This window comes from Salminus brasiliensis, chromosome 24 (genome assembly GCF_030463535.1).
Source record: "Salminus brasiliensis chromosome 24, fSalBra1.hap2, whole genome shotgun sequence".
NCBI classification, from domain to species: domain Eukaryota; kingdom Metazoa; phylum Chordata; class Actinopteri; order Characiformes; family Bryconidae; genus Salminus; species Salminus brasiliensis.
The window spans coordinates 4697837-4719605 of NC_132901.1; the positions used below are offsets into that span (position 1 = coordinate 4697837).

Genomic DNA, 21769 nt, shown 5'->3' on the forward strand with positions numbered 1-21769 from the left:
TACACTGTTTTTTAAAAAGTATTTTAATTTTCTTCAAAAAAAACTTCAAGAAAAGGTTTTTAGAGAAGAATAATGTTCCTCAAAGAGTTTCCTCCACAGTTTCAAAATGAAGAGCCTTATATAAGCCTATATTTTAAACAGTGTACACCAGCCTTTATGTAAAACCTAAGGGTGAGCGTACACTGTGAACTCTAGATTTTTTATTCTGACCCCCTGTACTCAGGTTATGAGAATACGTGTATGAGCCAACATGATAAGATAAGCTAGATAAGCTAGATCCGGCATCATCAACAATCATGATTAAGCTCCTAAAATATTGAACTTGCGATGACATTCAGACCAATCATCAGCCTTAAAATGTACTTGTGCAATAAGGTTGTGAGATTGTTATTATTGATATTATTCAGATATTTTTTATTGTACATCAGAAAAACTTCCCTACTGCCATCTAGTGGCATCTTGGTGTAGCTCAGCATTTTAGTGCCTTCTAACAGTGTCTGCTTTTCTAGACCATTCAGTTCCACTCCTTGATCAGTTATCTTATAAGAACAGCTCCCATAAATGAACAGAGCTACTGAACAATCTAATGACTGAGTGAAAACTTAACAGCCCACATTCTGTATGATGATGATGATAATGATGATGTACAGTGTGTACAGCACAGGTTATTAATACAGTGATTCTATGTTAATACTTGTCTGAAGGCAGTATTTTGAATTGTAAAAAGAAACAATGACCTGCAGGTTGCAGGAGTATCTCTCGCAGGAAAGATACTCCTGAGAAACAAGAAGTAGCAGCTACAGCTTCTGTTTTTCTGTAAACAGCGGTAAATCTGTAATTTCTAGATTACACAATATAAGAGCATGAGTTCCCACAAACAAACACACACACAAAGAGGAGAGTTCAGTGTATTATGAGTCTTCTATCAGAGGTAAGTACTTCTACTTTTTACAGATAGTAATACTCTTACATTCACATTTAGGAGTGTTCTGATGGCACTAGGTGGGTCTACACAACATTAGGCATTTGGTTGTAATGTTATGTCTGATAGGTGTGAGTGAAGAAGAAGCGTATTGACTAAAAGAGGGTACGGCTGGCCCCACGCCTGCATTAAGAGGAGGTCCAGTAAGGTAATTAATCAACACTCAGTGTTCTTGATTGTACAAGGCTCCAGTGCTGCAGTGTTCCAGCGCATTATGGCCATGAAGATGAGAATGGACATTCAGAATGACCCTCTTCAGGAGCAGGAAAAAGAAAGAGTGGACAGAACCTCTGCATTACATGATGGAGATGCTCGGTACCGAGGTCAGAACAAAGGAGATGGGTCAGTTTACTCAGTGTTAATGTGTTTCTACACGTATTTAATGTGTGTTTGTGGGTTGTCTATTTTTAGGGGTGTTCAGGATGGCTGCACTGTGTCTCGGTGTGATGTGTATTCTTCAGGCTACTCTCAACATTGCTCTGAGACTGCACTGTAAGTTCTACACCTTCACCTGTACTAAGGTTACTGATCACAGTGGGACAGCTTTATCAAACCTGGCAGCAAGGGAGCTACCCAACACCAGATTTACAGCACTGTATTTCAGTCCTGCTCATAAAGTCACAGAGACATTGAGCACTCTCTCTTTACCACTGCAGTTTTTTTATACATGACTTCATGTTAAAAAGCTCATGCATATTAATTACCAATGCTTAGCACATGTTTGAGTGCCAGCATGAACAGAAGCATTAGAGTTACTGGTTCTACTAAAAGAAGCAGAAGTACTGTTTGGTCAAATGAAGCAACAGATGGGTCTCCGAGTGGCTCAGCAGACTAAGATGCTGACACAGCAGCCAGAACCCTAGAGAGCACAATTGGCTATACTCTCTCTGGGTGGGTAGATGGTGCTCTGACCCCTCATCACTCACATTGTGATGCAGGCGTCTGTTGGCTGATTTATCAGAACTGGGGGTCTGGTGGTTTCCTCATCTGTTGGGAGCACTGCAAGTGATATGGGGAGTAGTCTTAGTGAGTGAGTGGGTTACCTGACTCAAAAAGTCTGTCCCACCTGTTGTGATGTCTGTCATGATGGTCAATCACAAAAGTCATATTTCCGAGCAACACGCCTGTGTGACCTAACAGATCTTTAAATACAGGCTTTGAGTTTAGACTGCCGTTGCTGTCTGAAGACTTACTGTGTTCATGTCTTTCAGTTATTCCTCTACAGACCAGCTGTACCGCAGAGAGACAGCAGTTACAGACCAGTAACACCAACCTGACTAACGCGAACCAACAGTTACAGACCAAGTATGCCAACCTGACCACAGAGCGAGACCAGTTACAGAAGGAGAGAGATAAACTGAAGGGGAGCCTTTCTGAACTGAGTAAGTGAATATTTATCATGCACTGTCGTTCTGTCTCTTTAGAAGCACCAGAGTTTGTGTACAGAGTTTAGAGTCAAGAGGCTTTTCAATCTGAGTACAAGTACAGACAGTCAGCTGTGGCCAGCTGTAAGTATCTGTTTTCATCTTAGGCACATGGTGGGAGCATCAATAGAGATATGTATGTAGGGTGTAGGAGGTCCTAGCTCAGTGCTTGTGTATTGAGAAGTCAGCTTGGGTGCAGTGATGGCTCGAATGCTCTGGTACCTTCTGTCAGATGGCGGCAATTAGAAGAGTCTGTGTGAGGGGCGGGTGAGGTTGCAGCGCTGATGGAGGGACGAGAGAGCCCAATGATCTTCTTAGCTGTACGGCCCAAACTAGACAGTGCTCAGGATGCTCTCCACAGCCCCTCTATAGAGCACGGTGAGGATGGGAGGGGGAAGATGAATTTTCAGTCTCGTCAGGATCTGGTTGTTAAGATGAAAACAAAGTCATTCAGAGTGGGTTTGGGGTAAAATGCTGTAGTTCACTGTAGAGAAACTTATAGATACGTATAAATTTGTAAAGTCATTTTTACTATCCCAAATGGCCAGTTCTGAGTTTTTCTATACAGTGTATGGTAAATGGCACCATTCCATTTACCATGGATTATGGTAAATGGTGGTGAAAAGGTTCTGTGGCATAAATGACCATCTATTGTGCTTGATGTAGCATTTCATGTGACCCTGCCTGGTAAAGAACTCAAGCCTTGCCCTCTGACCCTTAAAAAGTAGAGCACAGATTGACCAGTTTTCGGATGTGAAGGGCCCTGGACCTCAAGAGCATGGCTTGTGACTAATGGCTTGTTAGTGATCGCTGTGGCAGTGATGCTAACCCAGTGATAGGGATAGTGATACTGCCGGGGTAGCGATGCTCAGAGAGGCTGGAGGTCACTGCAGTAGTGCTGCTAATACCGCAAAGGCGTCGCTAACATGTGAGGTTGATGGCCGGCCCGGTAGTGTTGCTGGCGGCAGGTGCGGTAGCAATGCTAGGTGCAGGTGTGGTAGCAAAGCAATAGGTGGCACTTCAGGATATTCGAAGTGCCACCTATTGTACTTTCTACTTAATTCATCTGCTTTGAGTAAATTTGTTTGACTTTCTCTTTAATAGGTCAAAAAACTCAACAAGGGTGGAAGTACTTCAGATCCAGTTTTTACTACATCACTACTACGAAGAAGAGCTGGGGAGAGAGCAGAAAGGACTGTGAAGGGAGAGGAGCAGACCTGGTGATCATCAACAGCAGAGAGGAACAGGTGAGAGAAAGAGAAAGAGAGAGAGAGAGAGAGAGAGAGAGAGACAGAGAGAGAGACTCTTCTCCAGCTGTATCTGTTAACATGGTGTCACACTGTGCTGGATTTCAGGAGTTCATCAATAAAGAATTTGGCAGCAGTGAAGCTTGGATTGGTCTGACAGACTCAGAAACAGAGGGGGTCTGGAAATGGGTGGATGGCTCAATGCTGACCACCAAGTAAGAGACCACTGAACTGAACTCTGACCATGATGCAGTTCTCTTTGTAGATCTAGATGTGAAACAGTGAACAGTCTGATTCTGTGTGTTTCAGCTTCTGGTGGAAGGGAGAACCCAATGATTATCAAAATGAGGACTGTAGTGTAACTGGACTTCAAAGAGCTACACCTGGTGTTGTAGAAACCTGGGCTGATTATCCCTGTGCACACTCCACAGTCTGGATCTGTGAGAAACCTTTAGCTGGGTTGTAACTGAGTGTAAAGCAGAGTGAAGAGCAGAGGATGATGGTAAAGCTCTGCACTAACATCTGTGTGTTTACATGGTACATCTTCCTCACTGCAAATCTACTTCCAGCATTTCTCACTCAGTCAAACTCAGGGAACTCAGGGTGGGGTTGTGAAAGTTTACCGAAAGAAAAGGTAGAAGGTCGAATTCCGACTGATCCTGGTTAATGTCTTGTGTTCGAGGCCTGAATCTCAGATCACACAGTGTGTTTAACTGTAAAAGCTAAAGAGAGGCTAGAATTCCCGCTGTATTCCCACTGTAAAGCTACAACATACAGAGCACAGAATCCACAAGCTGAACGTCTCAAAAGCTTCCAGTGTCTGTTTAAGTGAATGTACATCACTTGGTGCTATCTAAGAGGGTTCAGTGGAGTTCTGCTGGTAATCCGAAATTCATCATCTGAGACCTGCAGTCTTATTTACTGTACCTGTAACAGAATCCAGCTCCATTTTTAATTCTGATTATTTAACACTGGTGCAGCTAAATCTGTCAATTGTAATAAAATGTCCTTGATTTCTAAAACTGTGTTTTTGGCCTCTTTTGCTAGAACTGCTGACTCACATTTCAGTTCTAATGGAGCTTCTCAGAGTTTACTGGTGGAGAAGAGGGTTCAGTGTGCTGCTGCTCGAATATTTAAGGATCAGCTTTGTGCTGAGAGCCGTTTAAGAAGCCCAGCTCAGAGCTGCTGTGGGACTTGGATACATTTGGTTTCTTTAGAGGTGGTATCAAAAAATATGGTAAAGCTACAAAGCTTCTATCTAAACTATATATCCAAAATAAGGTGGACAGTGGCGCTGGTTCCTATTTAGAATAAGAAAAGTAACTGTTCTTTAACCCTGTGAACACAGAATGAATGTGACCAGAGAACTGAACTCTACACTGTTTTTTAAAAAGTATTTTAATTTTCTTCAAAAAAAACTTCAAGAAAAGGTTTTTAGAGAAGAATAATGTTCCTCAAAGAGTTTCCTCCACAGTTTCAAAATGAAGAGCCTTATATAAGCCTATATTTTAAACAGTGTACACCAGCCTTTATGTAAAACCTAAGGGTGAGCGTACACTGTGAACTCTAGATTTTTTATTCTGACCCCCTGTACTCAGGTTATGAGAATACGTGTATGAGCCAACATGATAAGATAAGCTAGATAAGCTAGATCCGGCATCATCAACAATCATGATTAAGCTCCTAAAATATTGAACTTGCGATGACATTCAGACCAATCATCAGCCTTAAAATGTACTTGTGCAATAAGGTTGTGAGATTGTTATTATTGATATTATTCAGATATTTTTTATTGTACATCAGAAAAACTTCCCTACTGCCATCTAGTGGCATCTTGGTGTAGCTCAGCATTTTAGTGCCTTCTAACAGTGTCTGCTTTTCTAGACCATTCAGTTCCACTCCTTGATCAGTTATCTTATAAGAACAGCTCCCATAAATGAACAGAGCTACTGAACAATCTAATGACTGAGTGAAAACTTAACAGCCCACATTCTGTATGATGATGATGATAATGATGATGTACAGTGTGTACAGCACAGGTTATTAATACAGTGATTCTATGTTAATACTTGTCTGAAGGCAGTATTTTGAATTGTAAAAAGAAACAATGACCTGCAGGTTGCAGGAGTATCTCTCGCAGGAAAGATACTCCTGAGAAACAAGAAGTAGCAGCTACAGCTTCTGTTTTTCTGTAAACAGCGGTAAATCTGTAATTTCTAGATTACACAATATAAGAGCATGAGTTCCCACAAACAAACACACACACAAAGAGGAGAGTTCAGTGTATTATGAGTCTTCTATCAGAGGTAAGTACTTCTACTTTTTACAGATAGTAATACTCTTACATTCACATTTAGGAGTGTTCTGATGGCACTAGGTGGGTCTACACAACATTAGGCATTTGGTTGTAATGTTATGTCTGATAGGTGTGAGTGAAGAAGAAGCGTATTGACTAAAAGAGGGTACGGCTGGCCCCACGCCTGCATTAAGAGGAGGTCCAGTAAGGTAATTAATCAACACTCAGTGTTCTTGATTGTACAAGGCTCCAGTGCTGCAGTGTTCCAGTGCATTATGGCCATGAAGATGAGAATGGACATTCAGAATGACCCTCTTCAGGAGCAGGAAACAGAAAGAGTGGACAGAACCTCTGCATTACATGATGGAGATGCTCGGTACCGAGGTCAGAACAAAGCAGATGGGTCAGTTTACTCAGTGTTAATGTGTTTCTACATGTATTTAATGTGTGTTTGTGGGTTGTCTACTTTTAGGGGTGTTCAGGATGGCTGCACTGTGTCTCGGTGTGATGTGTATTCTACAGGCCACTCTCAACATGGCTCTGAGACTGCACTGTAAGTTCTACATGTCTGACCAAACATTACAGACAAGATCATTAAATACAGGCTTTGAGTTTAGACTGCCATTGCTGTCTGAAGACTTACTGTGTTCATGTCTTTCAGTTATTCCTCTACAGACCAGCTGTACTGCAGAGAGACATCAGTTGCAGACCAGTAACACCAACCTGACTATGGAGAAAGACCAGTTACAGAAGGAGAGAGATGAGCTGCAGAGAGTTCTTTCTGAACTGAGTAAGCAAATACTCATCATGAACTGTCAGATGACTCTTCAGAAGCACAAGGGTTTGTTTACTTTAAGGGGTTTCCATGGTGATGGTGACAGAGATGTTGATGGGCACTGGGGGTCATCATGACTAGAACTATAAAATAGCCACTATCCAAAATGCCCAGTAAATGTTCTATATGTACAGGATAATGTTGATGATGGTAAACCAGAGATAAATAAACCCATACTTAATGACAATGGTCAAAAGCCAATCCGCACCAAGAGCCCTTCAAGCTTCAAGTACGGCTCGGCTCGACCCGCCATCCCTCAAAATCCATGGAAGACAAGCATCCAGGCTTTTTTCTGTCATGACACCAAAGTGGTGGAACGAGCTACCCCTGGATGTCCGAACGGCAGAGTCCAACACTCGCTGTCTTCAAATGCAGACTGAAGACCCACCTCTTCTGAGAGTACTTGGGCAAATAGCAGAGAGTGGTCTCCTTACTGACTTGTATTTAGTAGAGTCTAATCTTAGAGGTATCTCTGAATTATTAGTCTAATCAAACTATCTGAGGTTTTTCTTTGGTTAAATAGCAAAGCACTTTTGTAAGTCGCTCTGGATAAGAGTGTCTGCTAAATACTTTTTTTGGGGACTATTTTACCTAGGAACGTCCCACATGTTAAAAATAATGCTTCCATCATCAGACAGCATCTTCATAATTTCATGCAGCAGCTCTGTAGTAATGGGCAGTAAACTGCTTCAATTATGTTGTACGGTTTGCATTAACAAAATAGCACAGAACTAGATTTAGCATTGCCTAATATAGACGCATCACAACCACCTGTGACAGTTGGGAACCATAGGAGCACACAACCGAACAGCCAAGAATCTAACCGAAACCAAAAAATGGGTAAAGAGGCAGAGATCAGTACACGAGAAGGCATTGGAAAAGATGCTCAGTAGGCAATGATGTGTTGGCAGTTCTTTGCAAGGTAGCAAATGAACAGAACATGAATATATACAAACACAGTGAATTGCAAACAGGTGAGACAGATCAGTACTCCAGTGAACGTGAGTAAGGAAACAGTCTCTGATTGGTTGTGGTGAATGGTGTGATAGTGATGTCATGGGAAGGAGGATTCTGGGAGTTCAGGTGGTCAATGGATGACCCCTGGGCTGTTTTCTTCTATTTAAAGTTTTGTTCATAAACTTTCCAAATATGTCTGTTTTACACAGTATTAAAGTTTGACACATTGCTCAGATGTTAAAAGTGATAATTTGTTGTGTAATAAACCCTACAAAGATGTCTATTTAAGATGTCTTCACTTTGATATATGCTAACACCAACCAACCTGTGCATATAAATTTTTGCCCATATTACACATTTTTAAACTCATTAGATGTCTGGTTCTCATCACCACGGTTTATTTACATTTATAAGGGATGTCCCAATCTTTGCTTATTTAAATGGGCCGAGTATCAGCTTTTTTTAATCCTTCATCTAGTTCCGATGCTTTGTTTTTACCACTGTGTTTTAGCAGAGCACCCTCTGGCTTCCTCTAGGCTTCATTAACAGACACGATTCCCAGCCCACAGCAGTGAGGAGCATTCTCAGAAGGTAGTGGAGCAGTTTAGAGTCTGCAGTGAGAAACTTCACAACAAAACCGTCACAGAAACGTTCTCCTCCTGGGAGAACCAAGCACCTCTCTTTGGTTTAACCCAGCACTGAACAGTGTTCAGAACTGTGAGGAGGAGGCTATGCTAGCATGGTAAAGAAAATGTAATCATGAGAGGAAAACCACACTATTAAACATTATTCTTTGTCAGCAGTCGACCAACAACAACAGATATCAGTCCAGAGTGTGTACCACTACACATACACACACACCTGAAGTGACTGAAGTGACTGCATGTGTTTTAGAGAAACTGGGAGCTGAATGGTCAGGGAGGTGAGTCAGACTGGATTACAAGACATTAAACATTATAAATTATACACTAAATCCAGTCCAGAGCATCTGATCATATAACCTGCTACTATAACACAGTGGTTTTATTACAGTATTAACGAATAAATCTGATTGGATCAGTATTAGCCGCTGTTTCGCACTGAGGTATTCTAATCAGATCAGGGGGACAAAAAAAAACTGCATCAGACATACGAAGTGCCACCTAATGTGAATGGCAATACTTTGCACATTGACACCAGTGAAACAGGCTTTACTGTGCTGTGGATCCTTCTACATAATGTAAACATAATTAAACTGAACTGATATAATAATTTTACTTTCTCTTTGAAAAGATCAAAAGCTTGGACAAGGGTGGAGCTACTTCAGATCTAGTCTTTACTACATCTCTACTGAAAAGAAGAACTGGACAGAGAGCAGAAAGGACTGTGAGGAGAGAAGAGCAGACCTGGTGATCATCAACAGCAGAGAGGAACAGGTGAGAGAGAAAGAGAGAGAGAGAGAGACTCTTCTCCAGCTGTATCTGTTCACATGGTGTCACACTGTGCTGGATTTCAGGAGTTCCTCAATAAAGAATTTGGCAGCAGTGACACTTGGATTGGTCTGACAGACTCGGAAACAGAGGGGGAATGGAAATGGGTTGACGGCTCAGCACTGACCACTGGGTAAGAGGCTGCTGAACTGAACTCTGACCATGATGCAGTTTTTCCCTGTAGCTCTTTGAAGATCTAGATGGTAAATAGTGAACAGTCTGATTCTGTGTGTTTCAGCTACTGGTGGAAGGGAGAACCCAATGATTATGGAAGAAATGAGGACTGTGCTGTAACTGGATTTAGAAGAGCTACACCTGGTGCTGTAGAAACCTGGGCTGATTTTCCCTGTCTACACTCTACAATCGGGATCTGTGAAAAAACCTTTAGCTGGGTTGTAACTGAGTGTAAATCAGAGTGAAAAGCAGAGGATGGTGTTAAAGCTCTGCTCTAACATCCCGACTGATCCTGTCTGGTCAAAGTCTTTTGCTCGAGGCCTGAATCTCAGATCAGATAAAGAGAGGCTAGAATTACCACTGCATTCCCACTGTAAAGCTACAACATACAGAGCACAGAATCCACGAGCTGAACATCTCACAAGTGTCTATTTAAGCTACAGCTGATCTACCTGCTATTGAAGTGAATGTACAGCACTGTTAGCTTGGTGCTATTGTGGTTTTGAGATCATAGCAGTACATAGTCAGATGATTATTATCTCTCACATATACCATATGTATTCCATTAGCTTCATTCTCTTAGTATATTATATCCAGACTAACATACTAATAGGCTTAATAGGCACTTAATCATTATTTTCAGGTGGACTTTTACTGCTCCGTGTGAAAGGGAGCACAAATCAGTTACTCCCCTTCACTCAAAGTGGAACAAACTAGCTACTCCTCTGGTCCTAAGTGTAGGCCTTATCTGCTTTCCCTGTATTGGCCACAGTGAGTTACTGTTCAAGTGACCTCAAAGTTGCATACCAACTCGTTTTGGTATCTCCAGGTGTGAGGAGCTTTTAAAAAACATATTTGAGCTTCCTTCCTCTTCATTAATTATGCACAAATGTTAACGCCCTTTTGTTTATTCATATCACAATTAGGTGTAATCAATGCACTATAACTGTGTCTTCTGTGAACCAATAGAAGGTGACAACACCCCATTGAGGAGAAATATAACCTTTTGTAACTTGGTCAAGCTTCGGAGATCTCTGGGTATTTGTCAGGAGCTTCTCCCCAGCCTAAATCTTTTTTTCAATAAATATATTACTTTGGAGCATTAATTGTGGCTCTGTGATTTTACTGATTTCTGCATTTTCAACCTGCTATCTAAGAGGGTTAAGTGGAGTTCTGTCTCAGGTTTGAAGGGCGCCTGTGCCAGATGCAGCAAAGCAGCCCCAGAACATAACAGAGCCTCCTCCATGTTTCACAGTAGGGACAGTGTTCTGTTCTTGATACACTTCCTTTTTCCATCTGTGAACATAGAGCTAATGTGCCTTGGCAAAAAGTTCCATTTTTGGGACATTCTCCCAGAAGCTTTGGGGCTTGTCAAAATGTAGTTTGGCAAATTCCAGTCTGGCTTTTTCATAATTTGTTTTCAACAATGGTGTCCTCCTTGGTCATCACCCATGAAGTCCACTTTGGCTCAAACAACAACGGATGGTGCAATCTGACACTGGTGTTCCTTGAGCTTGAAGTTCACCTTTCTTCTAAAGTTCATCGCTTTAGAAGTTTTTCTGGGCTCTTTTGTTACCATTCATATGCATGTCCCATGGATCTTATATTTCTGAATAATATGTGCAACTGTAGTCACAGGAACATCAAGCTGGAGATGATCTTATAATCTCTACCTTTAACATGCTTGTCTATAATTTTCTTTCTAATCTCCTGAGACAACTTTTTCCTTCGCTTCCTCTGGTCCATGTTGAGTGTGGCACACCATGTCACCAAACAGCACAGTGACTACCTCTAGCCCTATATTTTTTTTCAGGGGTACCATCATTTTTGTCCAGACCTCTTTAATGAGTTTACTTAAAATAATTCTGTTGAAGCATGGTTCAAAATCAATGTTGGATTTTCATTTGTTTATTTTTATGGAAATTTTATTTATTATTACTTTTGTCAGATTCAAGTTATTTCTGTGACCATTGTGGGTTTTTCTTTCATTAACCGAAGGGTACCAACAATTGTTTCCATGTGTGTATATAGCCATTCATACAGCATCTCCTTATAATGGAGACAGACATAGTTTACATGTGTTTTTACTAGATGAGAATAATTTTACATTTGTTTAAATGTGTTTAATATACACCAATCAGCCATGAGATTAGCACCACTGAGCGGTAAAGTGAATCTACAGTCTGTCAAGGGGTGGATATATAAGGCAGCAAGTGAACGGTCGGTTCTTCTAGGTGATGTGAATATGTTACAAGAACATCATAATTATTTTTTACCAGATGGATTCTTCTCGGCGCGGTGAGCCGTTAGCTATCTGAAATGCTTGTAGTCAGTTGACTGGGTTAGCTTTTACCCTAGCATGCACTACTCAATGCCTCCACTCAATGCTTGGAGGTTTTACACCACCCTTGTCACTGCTAGGAGTTGGGCATGATGAACTCAGGCTCATGTGTGGATCCCTCAGAGTGTCGCATTCTGTAGGCTGTGCTTTTCTATTGATTTACTAGAAGCCATCAAACTGTTCAGCATCAAAATGACTGCTGGTTGTTTAATAATTATATTAATTAGTAAATAATAATCAAGTTGTTAATTTATTGATTAAATTGTGTAAAGAGAGTGTTCTCAGCATTTATATTAAGTGTAAAATATTGTGTGTGTGTGTGTGTGTGTGTGTGTGTGTGTGTGTTTGTATGTGTGTGGACACAGCACTACTTTTATTGAGTCATCTATTATGGAAGTTTCATCATCATGAGGCTCTCCAAAAAGGGAAGTCCCACAGCCAATTAGCAAGTTGCATTTTGTGATTTCCCTTTTTTAAACACACACGCACACACACACACTCAGCCACAGACGAAGTGTGTGCCGTTTGTCTTCATTCAGAGGTAAATATTAACATTTACTCAGTTACACATTTCTACCTGTACAGACCTTTTTAAACAGCCTTACATTAACATATATAAAGTGTTTGTGCCAAACTGGTCAACCAGTGTGGTCAAGCTGGTCAAGCCGAACCATTTAACGCAAATGAAAACATGTGCTATTCTGGTCAACAAGCACCTGTCTTGCCAGGATAGGGTATGGTTTCACCTGGTTGACCAGCGTTTTGACCACCTTGACCATCAAGGACCAGCTTATACTCTGTTTACAGATTTTAGCCACATGCATTTACACTCAGTAGCCAAATGCGTTTCTGGTTAGTAGGACTGAAATCCGATTGCTGTGTGGGACGGAATAGGCTAATTCGCTCAGAAGTGGTTTGAGTGATAAGATTTGTATCTGATTTAAATGTGTCTTTGGTTTGTTCACACTTGCAGTTTTAATGTGGCTTGGCCTTATTCAGATATAATAAAGATACTCAAGATGGATAAAGTGACCATTTGCCAAACCAGTTGCCAGCAAAAGCTGGTCTTGAGCTGTTTTTTTTTTTTCATTTGTACGGAGCCCAAATGGTCCAGCGGACTAAGGCACTGCCACTATGATCAGAGGATCACTGGTTCAAATTCCAGTCATGCTGCTAGCCATCGGCAGCTGAGGCTCTGAGAGATCACAATTAGCCTTGTTCTCTCCATGTTGGGCAGATCACATTCTCTCCCCACATCACTTTGCTGCGGTGCTGGCCATCACTGGCGTCTGCGGCCTGGTGTGTCGAAGTCGGGTATGGGGCGCTTCTCCCCAGGTACATTGGTTGCTTGGTGGTGTTGCATTGGCGGTAGTTCGAAAAATTAGAGACTTGTCTGTCAGGCTTGACCACCAGTACAGTCAAAGGGTGGTGTCATTGGCATTGCATGTGATGGGGGAGAGTACGTACAGGTTGGGTAGAGGGCAAACAAATTGGGGAGAAAAATAGAATAAAACTATAATTTTTTGTACAATTTGTAGTATTTCGTTGAAAGCTGGTTGTTTTCTGTCAATTCCTACACACCAAATATCAGAAAAAATGCCTTGAAATAGTGTAATGTACATAATATCTTGTTTGTTCGTTCATGTTTGATTTAAGGAATGGTCAACTCAGTCTTGCTAATCTTGCTAACAAGTAACCAAATGAAACAGTCACCGCTTGCATTACTCAGATGACTACTACCTTCCCAATCGGGGCAATGTAGAGGCTTCACTTCATTCATAAAAACAGCCCTTAAACCGTGTTTTACAGGCATCCTCACATTCATATTTACCATGAAAGTCCAGTAAGCAGGGAGCATGCAGCAAGACCTTTGTCTTAGTAAACTCATTAGAATTTCCTGGATTTATCTAACTCTCAAATTCCGACCAACGCAATCTAAACTAACTAAACAAATAACACAAAACAATTATACTGTCCATGTCTTTTACTAAGAGTATTGATTAAACATCCACAGTGCAGGCTAGAAAAAGTAAGTGAACTTCTGTGGTAATGATTTCTCAGTGGTAATTGAAAGGGCATTTGAGTTAAGGATTAGCGATTGGAAGTGTGGGTTTCACAGGTGCTTTATCCAGTAAATAGATCCTCAGATCTGTTATAGAGATGCATAAAGCTGGAAAAGGCTACAAAAGCATTGCTAAAGAGTACATCAATCCACAAATAGAGAAGATTATGGACTGTTGCTATTCTCCCTAGGAGTGGACGTCCTTTTTAGAACTTTTTAAATAGCACAAAGGGCAATCCTGAACAAGGTGAGAAAAACCGAAGGGTAACATCAAAAGACCTATAGAAGACTCTACAAGCTGCAAAAAATTTGGTGTTCATAGAAGGACACAGTGAAGGAAGCAGCTGCTGTCCAAAAAAAACATTGCTGGCTTGTTTCAGGTTTGCCTAAGACCACCCAGATGTTCCACAAGGCATATAATATATAATAATCTATGGACAGATGAGACAAATGTGGAACCTGATTAGCACCTAATGCATAACACTATGTCTGGAGGAAGAAAAACACTTCTTACCAACACCAAGAACTCATCCTGACTGTGAAGCATGGTGGGGGGAGCATCATGGTTTGAAGCTGCTTTCCTGCCTAATGGCCTGGATGCCCTTCGATCACTAAGGAAACAAAGAATTTAAAAGGTGTATCAAAACATTTTACAGAAACATGTAAGGGCAGCAGTCCACAACCTAAAGACCTGAAGAGACGTTGGGTCATGCAACAAGACAGTGACCCAAAACACACAAATCAGCTGAAGAGTCATGACCTATTGAGATGCTGTAGCATTACTTGAAGAAGGCTGTGCACACATGGCATCACTGGAATATTGCTGACCTGAAGCCCATTTGCTGGGAGGAATGGTCCAAAATTTGTACTGCTACAGAAAACTGATTGCTGGTAGCTGAATTTGAAGATTCACTTAGTTTTTCTAGCCTGCACTTTGGATGTACTTGTTTCTGTTATTAATTTAATTAGATTGTGTTTGTCTGTCACTTCTAATAATCAAGCCACATTTTATTAGTCATTAATGCAGAGATTCAGGTATTTTACTTACTTTTTCAACACTTAATTAATCAACACTCAGTGTTATTGATTCTGCAAGGTTCCAGTGTGTTATGGCCACGAATATGGGAATGGACTATCAGAATGCCCCTCTTCGGGACCAGAAAACAGAAAGAGTGGACAGAACCTCTGCAGTACATGATAGACATGCTTCATACCGAAGTAAGAACATAGTTGATCAGTTTGATTGATTAATTTATTTAGTATTCATGTGTTTCTACATGTACTTAATGTGTGTATGTGGGTTGTCTATTTTTAGGGGTGTTCGGGATGGCTGCACTGTGTCTTGGTGTGATGTGTATTCTTCAGGCCACTCTCAACATTGCTCTGAGACTGCACTGTAAGTTCTAAGAGTTTAACCTTATAGTGTCAAAGACACTGTATTTAAACCCCTCAGCCACCCACACTCTCTACACATGACTTTAGTAAAAGCCAATGAAAATGCATGTTCATGTCGTTCAGTTACTTCTCTACAGTCCAGCAGTATTACCAGCCGTACTGCAGAGATAGAGGAGTTACAGCAGGAGCTAGATAAACTGCAGAAGTCACTTTCTGAACAGAGTAAGTGAATATTACTCACAGATTTCTCTAAAGTAATGTCAATGTATTAAAACATATATATATATACTGCAAAATAAGTGAATGCATGATTATTCACTCCCTGTAAAGTGACAGACCTGATAGATAGTTGAAGTTGAAGTCTCAAGTGATTGTAGTATAAAGGCACCTGTCTGGAAAGTCCAGTCACTGGCTGATCAGTATTCCAGTCAAAGACATCCCCTGGAATTCAATCAAATCCATCCATCATTAGGAAATGGAAAGAATATAGCACATGTGCTAGTCTGACTAGAGCAGGCCAGCCTCACACACTGAATGACTGTGCAAGAAGATGCGACATTGAATCAAGCCTAAACCCTAAATCCTATCCTTAACCTTGAATCAACCCTAAACCCTAACCTTACCTTGAATCAACCCTAAACCCTAACCTTAACCTTGAATCCACCCTTAATCCTAACCCTAACCTTAACATTGAATCAACCATAAACCCTAAATCCTAAACTTAACCTTGAATCAATCCTAAACCCTAACCTTAACCTTGAATACACCATTAATCCTAACCTTAACTTTGAATCCACCCTAAACCCTAAATCCTAAACTTAACCTTGAATCAACCCTACATCCTAACCCTAACCTTAACCTTGAATCAATTCTTAATCCTTACCCCTAACTTTGAATCAACCCTTAATCCTAACCTTAACCTTGAATCAACCCTTAATCCTAACCTTACCTTTGAATCCACCCTTAATCCTAACCTTAAACCCGAATCAACCCTATATCCTAACCCCAACCTTGAATCCACCCATAATCTTAACCTTGAATCAGCCCATAATCCTAACCCTAACCTTAAATCAACCCTTAATCCTAACCTTAACCTTGAATCAACCCTAAATCCTAACCTTAACCTTGAATCAACCCTAAATCCTTACCTTAACTTTGAATCAACCCTTAATCCGAACCTTAATCTTAAATCAGTCCTAAATCCTAACCTTAACCTTGAATCAACCCTAAATCCTAACCTTAACCTTGAATCAGTCCTAAATCCTTACCTTAACCTTGAATCAACCCTTAATCCCAACCTTAATCTTAAATCAGTCCTAAATCCTAACCTTAACCTTGAATCAACCCTAAATCTTAACTTTAACCTTGAATCCACCCTAAATTCTAACATTAACCTTGAATCCACCCTTAATCCTAACCTTAAACTTGAATCAACCCTATATCCTAACCCCAACCTTGAATCCACCCATAATCTTAGCCTTGAATCAGCCCAGAATCCTAACCCTAACCTTGAATCAACTCTAAATCCTAACCTTAACCTTGAATCAACCCTTAATCCCAACCTTAATCTTAAATCAGTCCTAAATCCTAACCTTAACCTTGAATCAACCCTAAATCCTAACCTTAACCTTGAATCAACCCTTAATCCCAACCTTAATCTTAAATCAGTCCTAAATCCTAACCTTAACCTTGAATCAGTCCTAAATCCTAACTTTAACCTTAAATCCACCCTAAATTCTAACATTAACCCTGAATCAACCCTAAATCCTAACCATTTTGGAGGCAGTGAACTTTTCAGCTAATAGCTACGTCATCACTGCTGTAGGGGTGTCTGAAGGACAGTGGTTCATTTAATGTTGTGTTTAAACCCCGACCTCTAGATAGCAGTGTTGTACTCTGTCTTCAGATCCACTGTTCTGATTGAGTAAAATTTCCTATGATTTTGAATATATCTATGAATATGAATTCTGATAAATCGCCCTGCTTACCGTATCAATGAATCAAAACCCCTGCATCTTCTTGCCAATATACAGCTCTATCTCAGTGTGTAAACAAGTGTGACTTGGTAAGTTTCTGTAGACTGGAGCTTTTTACAGCAAACCTCTGAATCTGAACCATTGACTTATTAAGCAAGGGAGTGCTGCCTGGAAGATTTTTTCTGTGCCCCATACATATAGAGAATAGACATTACACTGGGCCACACAACTCTCACAGTTCTGCCAAACTACTCGATTAACCCTTTTTAAGGCCCTTAGAATCGTGTTGACCCCACCCACCCCCTTACCGGGCCCTGTCTTTTAGTGCCACTAATTCTTATTTTGAAATGGATATTCTTATACACTTCCTCAAATGTGACTTCAAACAGTTCCTCAATGGCTTTGGGGAACAGCAGTGAAATATGTCATTAACTGTTCAGACTGGCGACTGGTAAAACCAGCATCTTCCTATGTTTCAAAACTTTGACCACAATGTCAGTGTCACATCCCTCAAACGAGAAGTGTCATAACCAGTCAGGGTGTGATGTCTTCACCCCCTAAGACCTCAAAGTGAAGAGGCAGGCGGCTGATTCATATCGGCGGGGGGGGTGTTGAGCTCTGGTTGTCGAGGGCAGGGCCCATCTCATTTACAGATTTGCTTTTGTTGGAGTAATTATGTCTACTGCGACAAGAGCACTAGTAAGGTCAATATGTTGAAAGATTACCACCCCACCTCATTCCCAACTCCCCCAACTCCTCCCAAACACCAAACGTATTGGATGTTTCCATCAATCCAGAGGATTCAGTTCTTCCACTGCTCCACAGCTCAATGCTGGGGGTCTTCATACCCTTTTAGACCACACCTGGTGCCTGTCTACTCCAGATAGTCTGCTCTATTCTGTTGGCAATACTTTTGTACAAGGACATTTGCGCATGTGTGTTAGCAGTGGGCGCAACTAAAAGTAGAAGGGGTGTCCACAAATATTTGGACAGGTAGTAGAACATTAGTTAACTCATGGATCTTTCACCTTAACGAGAAAAGTCAATTATGTTGATGTTCTCTTTGAGAAGAGCGTAACACCTTTCGAGGCTTGACCTACTTCAACTTCAGTCTTTACTACATCACTCCTAAGAAGAACTGGACAGAGAGCAGAAAGGACTGTCAAGAGAGAGGAACAGACCTGGTGATCATCAACAGCAGAGAGGAACAGGTGAGAGAGAGAGACAGAGAGAGAGAGAGAGAGAGACAGAGAGAGAGAGACTCTTCTCCAGCTGTATCTGTTAACATGGTGTCACACTGTGCTGGGTTTCAGGAGTTCATCAATAAAGAATTTGGCACATTTGCAGCTTGGATTGGCTTGACAGACTTAGAAACAGAGGGGGACTGGAAATGGGTGGACGGCTCAGCACTGACCACCAAGTAAGAGACCACTGAACTGAACTCTGACCATGATGCAGTTCTTCACTGTAGCTCTCTGAACATCTAGGTGTTAAATAGTGAACCGTCTGATTCTGTGTGTTTCAGATTCTGGGCAAATGGGGAACCCAATAGTTTTGAGGGTGAGGAGGACTGTGGAGCAACTGGATACAAGGGACCTGTTTTATTAACCTGGGCTGATTATCCCTGTTCCTTGACTATAGTCGGGATCTGTGAAGTGTTTATAGGTAGAATGTGATGTAATTCTGCTGGTTATTTCTGTGTTTTAATAAGCTGTGATCTGCTTCATCAGTGACTGTGACAGAATACAGTTATACAGCGCCTCTTGCTGTGGTCGACCATTCTCTCCTCTCCGCTCGGCTACCATTAGCTTTTATCCTTTTCAGCCTGGCTGCCGTATTCTCATTAAGACGCCTTTTGTTAGTTGTCTTAAACCTGTATTGGACCTGTATTGGACCTGTATTAAACCTGTATTAAACCTGTACTGGACCTGTATTGGACCTGTACTGGACCTTTATTGGACCTGTATTACACCTGTATTAACCCTGTACTGGACCTGTATTGGACCTGTATTAAACCTGTATTGGACCTGTATTGGAACTGTATTAAACTTGTATTGGACCTGTATTGGACCTGTATTGGAACTGTATTAAACCTGTACTGGACCTGTATTGGACCTGTATTGGAACTGTATCAAACCTGTATTGGACCTGTCTGAAACCTGTATTGGACCTGTACTGGACCTGTATTGGGCCTGTATTAAACCTGTATTGGACTTGTATTGGGCCTGTATTAAACCTGTATTGGACTTGTATTGGGCCTGTATTAAACCTGTGTAAGTCAGGTTTCTGGAATGACCACCAGGACACAGAGCAGGACATAAAGAGTGGCGGCTGTAAAAATATGCGAAAGCAGGAAGCACCAGTTTCTACATTTATACATAACATCACTGATTTTACTGAGCGCTTGGAACAGATCAATGTATCTGGGTAAAGGTTTTTTTTACTTCCTTCAGAAAACCAGGAAAAGGTTCCTGGTTAATAACCATATCACAGACACGCTATTCTTTTTTATACATAATTAAACAAGGCATCAGCAGCCTGACATCATACATGCGAGATAATGCGTCTGTTTTGGTATTGCAGAATTCTTATAAAGGATAAAAAGGATAAAGGTGCACGTATTCGTCACTGTACAGTGTGGACTGTACAGCGAAATGTGTCCTCCGCATTTAACCCATCTGGTAGTGAACACACACTCACACACACACACACACGTGTTAGGGGCAGTGAGTACACACACACACCCAGAGCGGTGGGCAGCCAACTCCAGCGCCCGGGGAGCAGAGAGGGTAAAGGGCCTTGCTCAAGGGCCCAACAGTGGCAGCTTGCCGAGCCGGGAATCGAACCCACAACCCTGTTATCGATATCCCGGCGCTCTAACCGCTGAGCCACCACTGCCCCAGCGATCAGTGATGAAGGAATTTAGCTCCCACGTGTCATTGTCGCCATTCTAGTTTCATAGCCAACAGTCTATAGACCCAATACATTTTGGAGAACATCATTAATAAAGGACTGAAATATGGATGAGGCACTTTTTAATCCAAATGGCATGACCACATACTCAAAGTGCCCTTCAGTGGTGAAAAATGCAGACCATGTCAAAGATACATTCATATTCATGATGGGGATAAGTAATTTTGTGGCGTTTACCTTATTGAAGACTTCCGTCAGATCATGATATATGATCATGATACAGGTTCTGACACCTCAAGACTTTCTATGAAGCAACATGTTAGAGCTGGTAAATCGAGCCAGTAACCAAAGCAACAGGGAGACCAGGATATGACTACGTTATGAAAATTCAACCACAGGAGACTAAGGTTAAGGAAGGTTTCAGTGTGCTCGAAGAGTAGAGTGCTAATGTTAATCTTAGTGGGATGTCTGATGGATCCTTGGCTGAAGGGGGTCCCATTGGTAACAGAAAGTTTCATATGGTATCTGATTGACGAGTTCCACTTTGATGAAGTTTCACTGGCTCCACCAGGGAGCTTCTTAGACTTAAATATAAGTCATGAATAGTGTAGTTTAGATATTTGTATTGTACATCAGCAAAACATCCCTACTACCATCTAGTGGCATCCTGGTGTAGCTCAGCATTTTAGTACCTTCTAACAGTGTCTGCTTTTCTAGACAATTCAGTTCCACTCCTAGATCAGTTCTTTTATAAGAACAGCTCCCACAAATGAACAGAGTCCAAACAGCTGCTATTGAACAATCTAACAAACTGAATGAAAAGTTTCTATGAAATAAATTCTATCACACTATCGCAGAATGCTTTTCTACATGTATATATAAGGGTTGGGGCAAATATCTTAAACAAGTGCTAGTGGATCTATGTCTGATGGACTGACACATAACAAACTGTCCAATTTCTTTTCACAATTCCACTTACCTGGGTAATTAAGAAGAGCTGACCATGGTTTCTGGGCAGCATTGTATGAGCTGCCTGTTGAAGGACCATCCACAACGTCTCAATGGGGTTCATGTCAGTTCCTCAGCCATGGAGAAGTGAACATCAGTTATGGCAAGCAGTAAAGCATCCTTGTGTGAAGGCCATCAGCTTTGAAAACATGGCTTAAATACCCCACTGTAAATTTGAAGAATCACACTTGCCTTTTCATAGACTATACACATAGACTATAACTCGGTCCTGCAGATTTCTCCTCTACAACATCCAGAGAATTCGACCCTTCCTCTTTAGAAAGTCACCCAGGTGCTCGTTCAGTCTCTCGTCACTTCAAGACTTGACTACTGCAACTCTCTTCTGGCTGGTCTCCCTCTGCGCACCATCAGGCCCCTGCAACTCATTCAGAATGCAGCGGCACAGGTCGTCTTCAACATTCCTAATTCAGCCATGTCTCTCCACTGCTGCATTCTCTTCACTGGATTCCTGTAGCTGCTGCCCGCATCAGATTCAAAACCTTGATGCTGGCCTACAAAGACCAGAACAGACCAGCCCCTCCGTACTTGATTGCAATGGTCAAAAGCCGATCTGCACCAAGAGCCCTTCGAGCTTCAAGTACGGCTCGGCTCGACCCGCCATTCCTCAAAATCCACACAAGACGAGCGTCTAGGCTTTTTTCTGCCCTGCACCAAAGTGGTGGAACAAAC

The 21769-nt window shown here is 41.4% G+C and overlaps 2 protein-coding genes across 3 annotated transcripts; both read left to right on the forward strand.

Moving 5' to 3' along the window:
• Positions 1-732: 732 nt before the first annotated feature.
• On the forward strand, positions 733-4144 carry LOC140546896 (CD209 antigen-like protein C). Of its 2 annotated transcripts, none has more exons than XM_072670350.1 (6): positions 733-1305; positions 1394-1474; positions 2194-2364; positions 3511-3653; positions 3762-3868; positions 3963-4144. In XM_072670350.1, the coding sequence occupies exons 1-6, from the start codon at positions 1197-1199 to the stop codon at positions 4117-4119; spliced, it is 768 nt and encodes a 255-aa protein (XP_072526451.1). In that variant the 5' UTR covers positions 733-1196; the 3' UTR covers positions 4120-4144. The 2 variants fall into 2 exon arrangements, with proteins under 2 accessions (XP_072526451.1, XP_072526452.1); XM_072670351.1 differs by having other exon boundaries at positions 3943-4093.
• A 10728-nt stretch (positions 4145-14872) lies between these two features.
• LOC140546902 (C-type lectin domain family 17, member A-like) lies at positions 14873-19366 on the forward strand. Its single transcript, XM_072670361.1, has 6 exons — positions 14873-15005; positions 15103-15183; positions 15306-15404; positions 18230-18369; positions 18472-18578; positions 18684-19366. The coding sequence occupies exons 1-6, from the start codon at positions 14897-14899 to the stop codon at positions 18832-18834; spliced, it is 687 nt and encodes a 228-aa protein (XP_072526462.1). The 5' UTR covers positions 14873-14896; the 3' UTR covers positions 18835-19366.
• The last annotated feature ends 2403 nt before the right edge of the window (positions 19367-21769 follow it).

Coding starts and splice junctions, on each gene's coding strand:
- LOC140546896 (XM_072670350.1), top strand. CDS start 1,197: ATGGCCATGAAGATGAGAATGGACATTCAGAATGACCCTCTTCAGGAG. Junction 2,365..3,510: donor GGGGAGCCTTTCTGAACTGA/GTAAGTGAATAT, acceptor TCTCTTTAATAG/GTCAAAAAACTCAACAAGGG. Junction 3,869..3,962: donor GGCTCAATGCTGACCACCAA/GTAAGAGACCAC, acceptor TGTGTGTTTCAG/CTTCTGGTGGAAGGGAGAAC.
- LOC140546902 (XM_072670361.1), top strand. CDS start 14,897: ATGGCCACGAATATGGGAATGGACTATCAGAATGCCCCTCTTCGGGAC. Junction 15,184..15,305: donor CATTGCTCTGAGACTGCACT/GTAAGTTCTAAG, acceptor CATGTCGTTCAG/TTACTTCTCTACAGTCCAGC. Junction 18,579..18,683: donor GGCTCAGCACTGACCACCAA/GTAAGAGACCAC, acceptor TGTGTGTTTCAG/ATTCTGGGCAAATGGGGAAC.